Source organism: Antechinus flavipes, chromosome 4 (genome assembly GCF_016432865.1).
Source record: "Antechinus flavipes isolate AdamAnt ecotype Samford, QLD, Australia chromosome 4, AdamAnt_v2, whole genome shotgun sequence".
Lineage (NCBI taxonomy): Eukaryota > Metazoa > Chordata > Mammalia > Dasyuromorphia > Dasyuridae > Antechinus > Antechinus flavipes.
In genome coordinates this window covers 20,936,258-20,952,769 of record NC_067401.1, presented here as the reverse complement: position 1 = coordinate 20,952,769, position 16,512 = coordinate 20,936,258, and the positions used below count along the sequence as shown (strand labels likewise).

At 39.5% G+C, this 16,512-nt stretch overlaps 1 protein-coding gene across 5 annotated transcripts in view; it reads right to left on the bottom strand.

The window, feature by feature from the left end:
• The window catches only part of AUTS2 (activator of transcription and developmental regulator AUTS2), a 1,092,405-nt gene that overhangs the window by 623,576 nt on the left and 452,317 nt on the right, over positions 1 to 16,512 (bottom strand). For all 5 annotated transcript variants that reach the window (XM_051992004.1, XM_051992007.1, XM_051992006.1 and 2 more), the window contains exon 3: positions 5,636 to 5,737. In XM_051992004.1, the coding sequence (XP_051847964.1) occupies positions 5,636 to 5,737 (102 nt within the window). The remainder of the gene's footprint in view (positions 1 to 5,635; positions 5,738 to 16,512) is intronic.

The following is a 16,512-nucleotide window of genomic DNA, read 5'->3' as shown; positions in this document are numbered from 1 at the left end:
GGGTGTTGTGTGCAAAAAAAATTGTAATCATCAGTGCTCTGTGTATATGCACACATGTTATACACACATACATGTACATGTGTATATGCAATATGTGCATACATACTCATAAATGCATATATTCATATAGAAATATAGACGCACATATATCTGTGTACACATATCCACACATATTCTTGTACATGTTCATGCAGTCTCCTGAGGCGATCCACCCAGAGGCCCCATCCTAGCCACAGTGACATAGAGAATGGCTTCCCCAATGGAGATGAGGTTCATTTTCGGAGATGTCGAACCCCTCCCCTATTTTGGGCATATCCTACCAATCAAAGGTAAGGGAGAAGGGAGAAAAGATATTTTTTCCCTCTTTTTCTGCCTTGGATGCCCAAGGCAAGGTCTGCTCATTTTGTGGAACAGAAATTGTCCTAGGAGCCTAGAAATTCTATGACTCATATAGAGACATGGAGGCAAAAAAAAACAATGATATGAGACATTGTCTGTCTGTCTGTCTCTCTCTCTCTCCCCGCCCCCCAGAAACACAACACAAACACACCTTCCAGCCATGTATTCATCAATCTTAACAAACAACAGCATAAATCACGTTTGGGTCAAATCCTTCTAAGTGGAAGACCAAAAGGACTCAATTTTCTTATTCCTCCAGAAGGCACAGTTTCCTATTCCTTTTTTTTTTAAGAGCTTTAAGTGGGATTGAGAGCCCCAGAGAGGGTGGGGGAGAGGGGGGCAAGCGAATAGATTCCACTGGCTTACATGCACCAAGCGAGAAAAATAACATGATTTCTGTCAGCCAGCCATCGGATACTATTTTGGGGCTCATTACAAGGCATCTCTTGTTTAACATGGCCTTTTTCTCTCTGTCTTTCCTCCCTAGATCTGACCAGTGCTCTTGAAATCTCTGCAAATTACCTGCCTGGGCCTCATTATGTTGCAAAGGAGAGATTTCTTGTAAACACACAATACCTCAATCTCCGAGCCACCGAGGGCTTTAGGAACAGTAATGGGATGCAGAGTTGAAAGACATTTTCCAAGAGGGAGAATGTTGCTGCTGACATGTGAGTTTGCAAGGGGATATTCATTAACAGTCACTCTCCTTTTTCCCCGGTCGTCCTCCTCTCTCCTCCTTTCTTTCCATCTCTCTGTCACCGGGCTCTGACGGAGGCTACTCATTAAGCTCAGGAAGTTAACATTTCTGTTTCAACAGCTCACCAACGACAAGGGATTTGGAAATTGATTATCCCACTAAAATAGATGCACTTCATTCATTATAGATCTACACAGAGAGTCCGTCCGCAGCTACTGTTACAGCTGTCTGGGTACCGGGATGGATATTCATTAGGTCCCCAGCGGAGGACTTGCTGCTTTGACCCTAGGGCTAATTTAAATTGAATATTTTAAAATTCCTGCAAATAACCAATTGTGTATGACATCCTTCCCCACCCACCTCCATTTTATCTATTTTTCCCCCCTTAGGAAATAGAAGGCTGGAGGTGGGGAGGGAGGGAAGAGGAGAGGAAGGAAGAGGGGGAAAGGAGGTATCCCAGAATACTTCCAAAATGGAGACAACTCGGTCCCTTGCAAGTGAACAAATAGCAAGTAAGTTTTATGAACTCATGGGGGGGGGGGGGGAGCGGGAAGGGGAGAGACACAAAGACGTGTACAAAACACCTAATTATCAAGTCTTATTCTTGTACACACCAAAACAAGCCTCAGGAAAGACTTGTAAAAATAATGCTTATAAAAGCAAGCAAGCAACTAATAAACATTTATTAAATACGTACTCTGCGATTATAGGAATATTGAAGAAAAAATGAAACAATCCCTGCCCTCAAGGAGTCTGCTTTCTATTGGAAGAATCTCCTCAGATGCAAAACACACACACACACATACATACAATACACTTATACAGCATACTCACATACAACACACACAGACACACACCCCCTCACAGACATACCCCCACAGCACACTTACATACAGAGATACACACACACTTACATACACACAACACACTCACACAACACACTCACATCACACACTCACATACAACACACACAGACACACACCACACACACACACATACACAGAGCACACTCACATACAGAGACACACACACTTACATACACACTCACACACACACAACACACTCACATACAACACACACAGACACCACACACACACAGCGCACTCACATACACAGACACACTCACACACACACTCACACACACACACACATAACACACCACACACACTCACACACATAACACACACCACACACTCACACACACAGAATACACACAGACACACTCACACACACACGCTCACACACACAACACACTCACACACTTACACACATAACACACACACCACACACACACTCACACACATAACACACACCACACACACTCACACACACAGAATACACACAGACACACTCACACACACACACACGCTCACACACAATACACACACACACTTACACACATAACACACACCACACACACACAACACACACACACAAGTTAGGGAGAGGACAGAAGCAGAGTGATTTCTCCCATCTATTGCCAGGGGAGAAGCGCATGATGCTATTTGCTTCTAATATCCCAGGGAACCTTAAAAGCTTTGGGCGACCACAGGCCCAACAATAAGAGATTTATCTGATGTGTTTAACATCAGTTGAAATGGTGGGAATGAACTGTAAAGTGGTGGGCAGAGGGTGGAGAGGAGGAGGTTCAGAAACCTAGCGTCTCAGGAAGGTAGGAACCAAGCTAATGCCCAGCCCGCAGCTACACTGCCACAGGACAAAATGTTTCTGCCATTAGGCCCAAATCTCACTCCAGGGACAAATTTCCGGGCTGCCTGGACCCTCAGACCCCGGAGCAAAGTCGGTTGCTTCCATCTTTGCAATCACTCCAATTCTGTTCCCTGAAAACCCATGGGTTTTACACTGAAGGGCAAGTCGCCAGCAGAAGGGGGCAGAGCTGAGGTCTCAGCAAGAAGAGGCTGGGGCTCCCCTGCTGGTGCCCCTGAATGCTGAAAGCCCCGGGTGCCCTCCTCCCGGGAAGAGGGGGACTGGCGCTGGGGGAGCACTCCGGGAGCTCGGCAGCAGGAGGTCTGACAGACCCAGCCCACTTGGGGGGATTCACCATTGGGGGGCTCCAGCCTCCGGAAGGTCAGTCTAGCTGAGATGTCAAGGCGCCTTAGCTGAACTCAACATTAAGCGAGCGTAAACATGTGAAAGCCTCCCAGGGCCCGTAAGGTTGGAGACCCCAGACGCGGTGGGCTCTGTCTAACCATGGCCCTCCACTCCCTTCCTCGGTGACTAAGCTAGCCAAGGGAGGACGCTTCTTGATGTGGACAGCCTTCCCGTGTGGGTGGGTCATTATCCTTCCCTTGGGCACGCCGTGGGGAATGGTTTGGCAAACCCATCCCACCGACGGCTTTTAAGTTTTCCCCATGAGTCAAACCCTCCAGACACTTGAGAGCTCTCAACTCATACAAACCCCATAAAATAAATAAAGTGGAAATGACATCATGTTCTAGTCAGCCTCCCTTGGGCAGAAATTCCAACCGCCCAGATGCCGAGAGTCTCGGAGAAGAGACGGATCAGTGACCTGGTGAGTGGGGGTACTCCTTCCAAGGGCACGGACCCTCTGGGCCTGCTCCCCAGAGCCTCTCTTGTCTTCCCGGCCGTAACCTGGAGATGGGGGACCTTCTGGCCCACTCCAAGAGCCCAGACACGAGCTGCTCGCCGTCTCTCCCCGTGACCAAACCAAAGGAGAACCTCTAGGTTGTTTTCACCATTTCTCCTCTCACTCCGTGTTTGTGAGGGAGCACAGTCTGTTCACGCCCACTGGGGCCCTCTCCATGGACCGACTCCTCTGTAATTCCTCTGTTCTTATGCAGAGCATCCTGCCATCTTCCCCTCCGTTCCTGGACCACTTGCCCTGTCTCCTGACCTTTCTCCTCAAAGAATTCCTCTCCATGCCCCAGACAGCTCAAACTCCCCCTTCTGCCCACAGTCCTTTCCCAAACCGTGAGGACCTTCTCTCCCACTAACCTGCATTATCCCTCACCAATAAGCATTTATTAAGCTCTTACCACGTGCCAGGCATTGTGTCAGTACATGAAAAAGGGGGAGAGGGGAGGCCTTGTATATATTTTAAATATATTCTGTTTGTATTTATTGCCTTTATACACAGTTACTGTTTTCCCCTATAGAATATATTCTTCTTTAAGCCAAAGAATGTTTCTTTTTGCCTATCTGTATCAGCATTCAGCAAAGTACCTGACACTCAGGAAGTACTTAATAAATGCTCGTAGACTAATATTCTAAATTGCCAACGTATTCTAGTACCAACTCTGCACTGATTTTTAAAAATTGCCTGTGCTACACAAATAACCATTAATATCACTTATAATGTGTATGTATCTTGGTGGAGAATGGGAGTGCCTTTTTTATTTTTTTTAATAACTCCTGTTAATTGGAGTAGGGCAACATCTTTAAAGTTCAATTGTCAAAGGAGCTTTCCCTCTTGGAGATTCTTATCTCAGATCCTGAAGACCCCTACAATTAAATTCATATGCAGAAAAACTAAAGATGGCTCCCACTCCAACCAACCAAGGTCCTACAGCAAAGATCGATGCCGCCTTGGCCTTCAAGTTGATTCTTAAAAGGGAACAAGGTGGCATCCCAAACTACTAGTCATGGGATGCTGATATTCTCACCTACTTTTATTCATCTCCTTAAAACTGGCCTTTCTACTATAACTTATGTGAGTTCCAAGTGCTCTTTATTCTATTTTTTATAGACTGGCCCTGAACACTACCAACTAATTTTATTCCGAGTTAGAAGCACAAAGGATTTGTTTCCAACATCCGACAAATGTCTCTGAACAAAATTTCATTTGTTTCTACATCTCTCCTCTCAATCATAGGAGAGGCCAGCTTTAAAGGCTTGACCTAAGGAGAGAAAGTGAATCAAATACACCCAAAAAAGCCTTTCCTCGGGAATCTGAAAAACTACTTTTGCTGCCAGCTACCCAAGTGATCTTCAGTAAGACTCTCACAATCTCCTCCATTTTCTTCATATGTAAAATGAGACGGGTCGACCATATTGCCTCTGAGGTCCCGGCTGGCCCAGATCTAGGATCCTATGTGATTTCATCATGTTTTAAACACAAGAAATATCTATTATAATGCTACCCCTGGAATTTTGATTACAGGTCTCCACCCTTCCCAAGGCATTGTCCTCCCTTGCCTGTGACACTCTGGGAATATGAATCAAAACTGTTAGCTCTATGACTGTTGGATGCTTTTTCTCTTATGGTTAAAACTAGGGAGAATTCCCCACTGCATTGCTTTGTACTCAGGTGATTCTTCTCATGATGGAAAAGTTGACTATTGTGCTATTAAATCAGCTTTTCTGCTCTTACTAAATAGCAAAGTAAAAAAACAACTTCCAACTCCTAAGTGGCTTTCAGACGCCAGTGTTATGGGCCCAACATCATAAATTCACCTGAATAGGAGAAGGGGAAGGGAATAAAGGCAGAAATGATTTTGGATGGAACCCCCAGTGATTGGGGCTTGTTTTTTGGGGGAGAGGAATTTCATTTTAACTTACATCACTAAGTCTTTCCCTGGAGCTGGTCCGGTGGAATCCCTTGGACTCTCCGCTGGCGCTCTCGCTGTCGCTGTCTCGGCAGCTGTTCTGTCCTGGCTTGAGCTGAAAGAGAAAAGTGACAAAAAACTTAATCTCAATAACCACATACTCTGATTGACAAGGTTCTCATCATCTTGGGTTTTTTTCTTCTTTTGAGAATAGGGACCACTGATTTTTGTTTTCGGTTTTCATTTTTATGTATTCCTACTGCCCAGAACAGTCCCTGGCACATCACAATCTGCTCCCCACAACTCCTGTCCTCCTGCCTCCATCATCACATCAGGAGAATCCATCTATCCTGCCCAGTCATGACCAAGCACCAACTACGTGAAATATTTTGTGGCTTCCTCTTCCCTATATGGCTCGCCCATATAGAAGAAACAAAACTTTGCTTTGGATTTATTTGGTTCATACTTAGCGTTTGAATGTTGTTCCCCCGTTAATTTTTTTGAGATGCCCTTAAGAATGAAATTTTCATAGGGTTTTATCTACACTGCAGAGATGCACTATCAGGACCAATTCCTAGATTGAAGCTTCATTTTTCTTCCGTGCCAATAGATGTCACTACTTATAACTTTCCCTCAGACAGCTTATCTCTCTGTAGTGGGCAGTAATAATTAAAGGCAGCTAGGTAGAAAGATCATCTGAATTCAAATTCTAACAGACATTTAGCAGTTGGTTGGCTCTGAGCAAATCGCTCAACTTCTCACTGACTTAGTTTCCTCATCTGTGAAATGGAATAATACTAGCAATTAATTATGAAGGTTGTCCTAAGAAATGTAAGACAGTCTTTGTAAGAGCTTTGCAAATCTTAAAGCTGCTCTATAAGTTGGATATAATTATCACCATCACCATCAATATTAGCAATAAATGCATGACAAAGTAATTTCATATAAGTAAACTTCATCCCAACAATGGGAGCAGGGCAGATATTAATATTGCCACATTAAATATAAGGATATGGAGACACAGATTCCATTTTTGAAGGCCACAGATTTAAGACAAGAACACAACAGGGTCTCTAATGCTTTTTTCTATTTCTCAGCATTCATCCTCATTCGTTTGATTTCTTTATATCTGCTTTAGTATAAAATCAATGAAAACACAATCTTCTTCATTCAGTCAGCACCTAATAATTGGGTTTTTAATTCATGCTCTCTAGCAGGAAAGCGACCTTGTGGAAGTCAAGCTGGAGAAGAAGCTAAGAGTTCGGCTGAGTTTTCCCCATTCTGTAGAGAAATCTACATTCAATTCGGAATTACTGAATCACCATGACTTGGCTCTCCCCTTACACCTCCACCCCACATTCAACGAGTATAAGTAAATTCTGAAGGTTTAGTTCAAGTCTTTTGATGTTCTTAAGTGATGATGGAGGCAGGATCAAAAACAACCAAAGTATGTCAAGCAGTGTCTGGTAAGTAACTTCACTTCCACAGCCCTGAAGGGAGTTCCTCTATTACCTGACCAAGGGCCAAGAGGAGGATAGTCAACAAAGCCCAGAGCTGCCAAGGAGGCAACTCCATACTTCATCATATGCCATTTCTACAAAGCAAAAGGGTTTCACTGAAAACCCTTCAGAAAGCTCTCTATAATCCCTTCTCCCCACCTCTCTCATCGCTCCAAAGCCAAGCTCAAGTTTAAAGGAAATTTAGGATTTTAAGCTGTCAAGAAGCTCAGTGTTTCCAACTAATGCTCTGACTACCCTAAGCACCAGAGCTAAGCCACAAGATTTTACATAAAGGAACTTTTCATTTCTCATCCAGTGCCTTCATTATCAAACTAGCTTCAATGATCAGATGCAATTCAAATCAATCCAATGAAACAAGCATTTATGAACTGCCTGTAGACATATAAAGATACAAAAATTATTTGTGTGCTCTGGGAACTTACGTTCAGGGGGGAAACCCCCCCAAAATTAAACTAACCACAAAAAATCCAAAAAAGAAAAAGAACCATATGTATAAAAAGCTATATAGCAGCTGTTTTTATAATAATAAAGAATTAAAAATTAAGGATGTGGCCAGAACTAAGGAGGTGGTTGAAAAATGAGTGCGTATGAAGGAAATGAAATATTATTTTGCCCTAAGACATAAAGAAAAAGACAGACCTGGATAAACTTATTAAAACTTCTATGAACTGATACAGACTAAGGTGAGGAAAAGCAAGAGAACAGACTGAACAATAATAACAACGTTGTAAAGACGAATAGCTTAGAAAGACCTGAGAACTCAAATCAACACAGTAACCAAACACAATTTCAAAGGATCCATGATGAAATAATTCTCCCCACCATCTGAGAGAGAAGAGATGAACTCAAATCATACATACATTTTCAGGCACAATCAATTAGAGCACTGATTGTGCTTAATTACACATATTTAATAGGGGGGTCCTGACACCTCCCCCCCATCCCCATCTCATGAGAGAGAGAGATGTGACAAGGAAGAAGTGCTGGAGGTTGGGGGTGGGTGGGAAGGGAAAGAAGAAAGAAGGATCTCATTAAAGCACTTTTTAAATGTACAGGAGAGAACAGAATTAAGGCCAGAAGGAATCAGAGCCAAGAAGACAAGCTTTGCAATTCTCTTGATGAATTTATTACGTACTTGAAAAGCAAGCTCTACATAACGAGGATTTAACATTTCATATAAAAAAATAAAAAGTAAAAAGTAATTTTTACAAAATAATTTGAAGATAGGGAAATGGGGTAGATATTTGAGTTTAACCTTCAAAAGAGATTTGGAATCCAAGAGGTGAAGGTGAGAAAGGAGAGCATATCAGATATCCTGCAGAACTGAATTCAAGCTAATACTACCTATTACCTCACTCCCTTGACCCTAGTTTATGTTGTTCACTCTCTCTTATTATTTCCTTCTCTTTTACCTCATCTTTCTCTTCTCCCTTTGTATCTCTGTTTCCATCTCTTCTCATGTACACATATGAACTTCTTACACTGTTTTTTTGTTTATTTTGTGGAGTTTAGATTCCAATTAGCATCGTCAAAAGGCCCTCCATGGGTAATACCCACACAACAACAATGAAGCATGAAACACATGGGTGAATCACTTTTTAAAATTTAAAAAAAATTTTGTTAATTTTGTTTGCTCTTGTTTCTTTTATATAAAACAGAAATAGAAGAGTTTGTGCTGATGATTGGAGATTCATCCATTACTACCAGAAATAACCAAAAGTTGCATCACCAGGCTGCTGCTCTGTATTGACTGGGCCAAGAAAGGTCAGACTCCATCCAACATATAATTGTAGGTGCTAAAATCTCATGCCTACCAAATACCTAAAAATGTAAGGTCTCCTCATCAGAAGTTCATTATCCTTCATCAACAAAGACAACAAATTTCTAACTACAGTAACCGACCTAAAAATATTACTGATAATTCAAAAAATAAAGTTTACTGGAACTGTAAAATTGACACTGGCAAAATGGGAGTCCACAAGAGTACCTTTCAAACATAGCATTAATACACCTAAAAAAGAATGACATTTTAAAGTCATCACTATACTGAAAACTGACAATCTCCAAGCCATGCGTGATGCAAAACTCAGAAAATAGGGACGTTGTGCAAGAAATCAAAACCATATGGGAAGAGGAAGCAGTATATAGCATGTCCGTCATCCTGCCAATTACAGAAGTCAGCTGGCCCAAAGATGGTTTCTCCATCCCGCCACATTCATTCCATTACAAAAATCAATTATTTTATCAAGTAGCACAAGAGTCGACTAGTCAATAAACAGAAAAAGGAAAAAAAATAAGATCTCTACTCTCCCAGAAAAAGTCTATCTCAATTCCTTACAAAATAGAGATGGGAAGAACAAAATAATACAATGATACAAAAGATAATAGTATGGAAAACAAATACTCTTAGGACAAAGGCCTATTATTCCACCAAACAGAAGGAGGGGAAAAGATAATACATACACACCATTGAATCTGTCTAATGTAATTGGAGGTGACTTACCTCAAGAAGATCTAAGACAACCAAGATTCAAGAATGGAGGAGTTTACACTTTACCCCAGTGAGTGATATCTCCAAGAATTCACCCCCAAACAATCAACAATAGAATACCAAATGAATGGTTACAAAAAAAAAAAAAAAAAAAAAAAAGGATTGGTTGTAGCAGTTCAGAACCAGACCACTGTCACAAAAATGTCTCAAAGACCCCAGATTGAGTGATGAATGCATGTTATTCAACAAAAAAAAAATCAGCCACATAAGACTGCAGGCTATAAAAATTTAACACTTACTAAACAGCCAGCAAGAAATAATGTGGTAGCTAGAATTATAAATTAAAAGATCTATATTTTTTTCATGGATCGACAGAAAACAAATCACCATAGTAGAAATGAGGTCTCAAATACACTTAAGAACTCACCAAAATATTATACTAGAACCAATAATAAAAGACCAAAATGTTGTCCAGAATTGCCCAGAAAGAATCATGCTGGACTCTACCCATTACATCACACTGACTCTCATAGAAAGCAAACAAAGCTTAGAAAAAACCAGAATTTTTCACTGTGGTTAGAAATCTTCCAGCCTCTTGTGGGTAGCAGAGGAAGCCTGTCTCTGTTCTGCATTAGGTTTCAGGGTCAACACATCCCCAGGTCACTGGGATGCTGATCTAATCACACAATTAACAGTCTTTAATGGGCAGCCAGGAAAATTGGGATCATTGTTTTCACTGCTGTTGATGAGCACCCAACAAACTCCAGCCAACAGAGCCCAGGGGAGAGTAGAGGGAAAAGAAAAGGGAGGGAAAAGAGAAGCCCAGCAGGTGTCATTTTTCTGCAAAACAATTTTTAAAAAGAAAGAGGAGATGGCCAAGAAATCTGAGCCTGGACCTCAAAAAGAACAATGTGAACAATGCAAGACAATCCACAAGTGATTCCAAGAGTTATCTCTTTCCCTGATTTAATGTTTCAAAGCCATTAAAAAAAATTCCATTTTGTGGAAGATTTTTTTTTTGGGGGGGGACAAGTGGAGAAGATTCTATTTCTAACTAGATGATACTGCATTTAGGTGGTAGTAAGAAGAAAAAAAGAAAATCTCAAACCTAGTTTTTGAATTTTATTTAAGTTTTATACAATCAATCACTAGCATTGATTAAACATCTATGATGATAGGCACTGTAACAGGGGGATAGAGTTACAAGTATAAAAAATAAAACTAACCCTACTCAAAATGAATGTACATTTGAATGGAGGACATATCAATATAAGCATATCTTATGATTTTGGGGGCTCTGTGAAAAGAAGATTTTTTCCCCCAATACTTGATAGGTCAATCAATCTTCAATATTATTAAGTACCTACTATGTGTGTGCTAATAAGCACTGGGGACAGAAAAGAGGTAACAGACAGGCTTCTGCCTGCAAGGAGTTTACAGTCTAATGGGGAAAATAACTTATAAACACATATGTACAAAGCAAGCTATATTCAAGATAAAAAAAAGACAAAGGGAAGTCACTGGAATTAAGAGTTGGAGAAGACTTCTGTAGAAGTTGAGACTTGAAGTCAGGAAGGTTAGCAGTCAAAAGCAGAGGAAAGAGAGCATTCTGGGAAAGCCAGAGAAAATGCCAAGAGCTATCTTGAGTGTCACTTGAAGAAAGACTATGTTTTGGGAAGTGGGACATAAAAAGATAATAAAGGTAGCAGAAATGTAGGTTATAAAGGACTTTGAATACTAAACAGAACATTTCATGTTTACTTCTGGAGGCAAGAAGGAAACCTAGGAATTTTTAGAGTCCAGCGATGTGACACTACTGGACTTGCACTTGGGGAAATCACTTTGGTGGCTGAATGAAGGATGGATTGGGGTGAGAAGGGACTTGAGGCAGATAGACCCACTCCCAGCTAATGAAATAATCCAGATGTGAAGTGATGTGTGCATGTAGGATGATAGTGTTAGAGAAAAGAGCGAGTATTCAAGAGACGCTGCAGTGGTGGAACTGACAAGAGATGTTGAAGAAGTGAAATCAACAAGAGACGCTGCAGCTGTGGAACTGATGAGATGTCAGAAAAGTGATATTGACAAGAAATGTTGCAATGGTGAAACTGACAGGAGATGATGAAGGAGTGAAATTGACAAGAGATGCTGCAGTGGTGGAATTGACAAGAGATGTTGGGAAAGTGAAATTGACAAGAGATGCTGCAATGGTGGAACTGACACACTTTGGCAACTGATTGGATATGAGGATTGAAGGAAGGTCAAGAAGGGATGCAATCCTTTGCACAATTTTTCCATTAAAACTCCCAAATAAAACTTATAAAGTACTTCTTCCTTACTATCATCATAATTAAAGGGGTCACAATTGTGTTTTAAAAAGTCTCCAAAACAAGATCCAGGGAAAAACTGGCCCCTCCTAGCACCTTTCCACTAGCACCCAAGATACAGATATTCAGCTCAATACATTCATGGTATTCCTGAGTAGAAAGGGACAATAAAAATGAAAAAAAAAACATATAAAGTGACACACATCAACTTTTTTTCTATTTTACAATTTTTTTTAAAGTTCATTAACACACTGTAAAGATACTTTCCTTCAGAGCACAGAAGTTTGATCCAAGACTCTGAGCTGTTCATCAGCAAAGTCATAAATGTAATAAGTAAGACATGTCTCTTTCAGATACCGCTGAGCTCAGTGTGAGAAACACGTAGGGATAAACTGCTCAAGGGGACACAGGGAAAGATGGAGATACTGAGCTGGGTTCTCCAGGGGCTGCTCAAGCTGGCAGCACTGGTTAGTTATTTCTTTCTCTGAAAGAAGTAGGAAAATTAGACTTTTTTTTCTATGAGAAAAATAATACCCAGATGCTTGCCAAAATGGACTGCAATAGTCATTTTTTAAAAAGTGAGCTAGACCATTTTGCTCTGATTTTTTCTCCCAAAATGACATATAGAAATATGTAAAAATGAATGTACAAATATAATCTAAAAAAATTTAATTTTTTAAAAAAAGTTAACTCGAAAATCATCAGATATATACATTTCCATATACAAAGAAGGGCAGAAAAAAGATGCATCTGGATGAAAGCATGGCCATATCATACATAAGTTACTTTATTTAATACATATAAAATTTATCATAATAATACTGACACTGCCCTGCTTCTTAATGTTTCATTCTAAATTTCCTTCTCCTCTTGATATTTTTAAATGTTTCATTGAAAATTTTCCTCTTCTTCTTAAACATCCCTCCCTACCACTCCCCTCTCCAAACAAAAACCCTCCCTTGTAACAATTGAGTATAATCAAGCAAAGCACATTAGTAATTGTCTTAATCATGTCTGAAAATGTATGGTTTATTCTGCATTTACATTCCATCTCTTCTGCACTCACAAGATAAGAAGCATGATTTATAAAGTCTTCTAAATATCTGAAGATGAGCCTTTTCTTAAAATCTCCTTTTAATCAATCAGTAACAGGTAGAGTGCCAGGTATTGAGAACAAAATAAGGCAGTACTCTTCCTGAAAGAATTAAAACTCTGCTCATAAAAAAATGAATGAATTAATAAATAAATAAGTAAATGAGTGAGTAAACAAATAAAATTCACATAAATAGCAAAAAGTATTTACAAGTCAGGAAATTTGGAAAGGAATTTTGCTTTAAAGGAAGCTCAGGGTCCTGACAGGTAGAGATTAAGAATCACGTGCGAGATATAAAATATGTCCTGAGCAAAAGAATGGATGTGAATGGTAAAAAACCATATATAGACAACAGGAAGCTTCCATTTTGTCTGAATCGTTATATACAATATGTATGTAGAGGAATAAAGACAGATGATGTTTAATTAAATGAAAAAAACTAGAGTGATCTTGTAAATGCTATTAAATATCAAAAGCAGCAGTTCTCCAACTTTTTGGTCTCATGATCCCTCTATAATCTTAAAAAATTATTGAAAACACTCTCCCCCAAAAGCTTTGGTTTATGTGGGATTATATCTAGTGATACTTACTATATTAAAAATTAAAATATTTTAGGGTTGTCACGAACATAAGTTTGCTTTTTGTGGATCCCCTGAAAGCACCTCAGAAACTCCCAGGGAATCTCTGTACTATTCTTTAAAAATCACTTTCGGGAGGCAAAGAGGACCACTAAAACTTCCTAAGCAAGGGAGTAACTTGGTCAGAATATCAGTTTGATACACGGCTGGAGAATGTACTGGAGAAGGGAGAGATTACAGACACAAGGTGTTTTAAAGAAAAGGCTATTAAAATAGCCCCAGTGAAACATGATAACAGGTTAAACTACAGAACTATCATGTGAATGGAGGAAACGGGTTGCACGTGAGGTATGTTACACAGTTGTAATTGTGTAGTAAAGGAAAGAGAGTAAGATCTCATTTTTAGATTGTGAAATTTTGTGGCTGGAGAAATAGCAGAGCCCTCAACAGAAACATGTATAATCTGAATTAGTAATGCTTGTATCCCAATAACGATAAGGTGTCAGTAAAATTTAAAGTCCTTTTCTGTGATATGCTTATTGTTAACGACATCACAGAAAAGTGAAATGAATGAGTCCACACAGGAAGTCAGGAGGCCGAGTCAGTATTTTCATTTGTGCCCCTTGAGTCCAAATCTAAGGTTGCACAACTCTCTTTCCCCCAATTCTTCATCAGGCTGAATTCTGAATGAGACGTGTTCCTAAAATGAATCCTAAGATGTCAAGCTAAACTCTGATAATGTAGAACAGATTTTTCTTCTTTAAAAATAAACAAAACACCTATGATTTAATGAAGTGAAAACTTTTGAAAGCTTCTTTTGCTGTCTTTGTTTGCAAAGGAGTAGAGGCTGTCTGACACAATTCACTGAAGAATTCCTTGGGCTCAAATGTATCAGAAATTAAGAGGAGAACATTTATATGTCACCCCTGTTTATCAGATCCATTTACTAGGTTAACATTATACTTATGATGTGAAGAACACACAATCCTTACTACAAAGTGATAATATATATACTGAATTACCAAGTCAGGAAAAGTATGTTTGGGACATTAGAAATACAGTGGCAAGACTCTGTTGGCTAATGATAGAGGACTAAAAACTCAGCAAATTTTAATGTTTTCTCTTACCTATGTCTATTCTTCCTCAAAAGTTTATATTTATTTATAGTTCTTAGTTCTTTGCTTGCAAATTTACACATAGATACAGAGACCTGGCTATCCTAAGCTGGAAGTAATTACTATAAATCAATAGAAAAGTGAATTGGGCAAAATTTTCCATGGAGCTTATGCCAATTTTTAATATACTTTGGATATAACAGTCTATAGAGGTTCCAAAATGTTCCTTCCAAAACATTACAAGATTTCAAAAAAAATCAAGTCATCATCAAAATGAGGTGTTTTAATATATACTGTAAGGTACAGAACATTGAAGGTGGTAGCCACTAAATGAATGCTTATTGAAATGGATGTTCAAATCTTCTGTTTCAGTATATATCAAGGTAATCCATAAGGATTTGTATTCTTGAAGGTAGAAGTAACTTACAATGACAGAAACCAGAGATTTGTGGTCCCTTCTCAACAGGAAACTCTCAAGTCAACTCACCTACTTAATTCATATCAATCACATCTTTCTTGCTATTTAGCTAAAAAGAGTCAATGTGCTTACAATTGCTTAGCAATGTCAATGGTATTTCCATCAAAACACCCAATAAATAACTTCTTTTAAAATGTATTGAATTTAAAAGAAAAACAACTCAAACACAGAGTAGTAGAAGAACTTGAGGTGTGGAGTGGACCTGGACGGGAAGCCCAAAGATGCTTTTTATTTGGTACAAGATTTTTGATCAAGTCATTTTTTTCCTCTAGGGTTTAGGGTTTCTTCATCTATAAAAAGAAATGTCTGATTTATATGATTCTAAGACCCAGCTATAGATTTCCTAAAACTCGCTTAAATGCATCAATCAATAAACATTTTTTAAAGTGTCTGTTATGTGCTTAGCAGTGACAGAGATAAAAAATAATAATAATCCCTGACCTCAGTGAGCTTACATTTGGGGTGGGAATATAACATCAATGTAGCTGCCGTAGAAAATGACACAGAATCATCCTTGCTTATTCTAGAATCTCATAAGCACTTGAAAAAGATGACTGCTCATAATGACTAAGACTCAATGGAACTTTATAACATAAATTAATTACATTTTTCCTGGCTCTCTTTGTATTAGAATCTGTGTCTCTCACTCTGTCCATCTTTCTGATTAGGAAATAAATAACCTTCCTATGCCTAATTCATATGGCTGATTAAATATTTTTCTATCCATCCTCTTATAGGACCCTAGATTTAAATGACAACAACTTATTCATCCTTCTTTTTAAAAGAGGACCAATGACATCACAGCTGATGTCTTGAGTTGGCCATGAAAACTAGACTTAATTGAGACAGAGTTGTACAAAATCGTCAGCTTCAGGCTCTTTTTCCTGAGTCACTGAGGACCAGCTGCAGGACAAGATTACTGGGGATGGTGCCATGGAGAAAGATGCTAGAGAGGTCCACTTTCACGGATGCTGGAACAAATTGTTCTCATTGGCCCATTCAAGTGCCTGGGGTAGACATCCCCCTAATTCGCCCCCAGTTTTGAGGCTGACCGGTAACCACAACCTGGTTTGGCCCGTCTACTGAGAAGGGAAGATCCAACTATTAAGCAATCTGAATAAACAAAAAGCATAGAGGAAAAGGATTCTGACCCTATTATGGGTGGTCAGATTCACCCCAAAACTAAATCCAGTCACCAATGGTATGCAGGAGTTCAGAGCAGAAAAGCCCCTAAGAGAAAAGAGATGATGGGAGTCTGATAACTCTTTCAGTCCAAAAATGAACATGT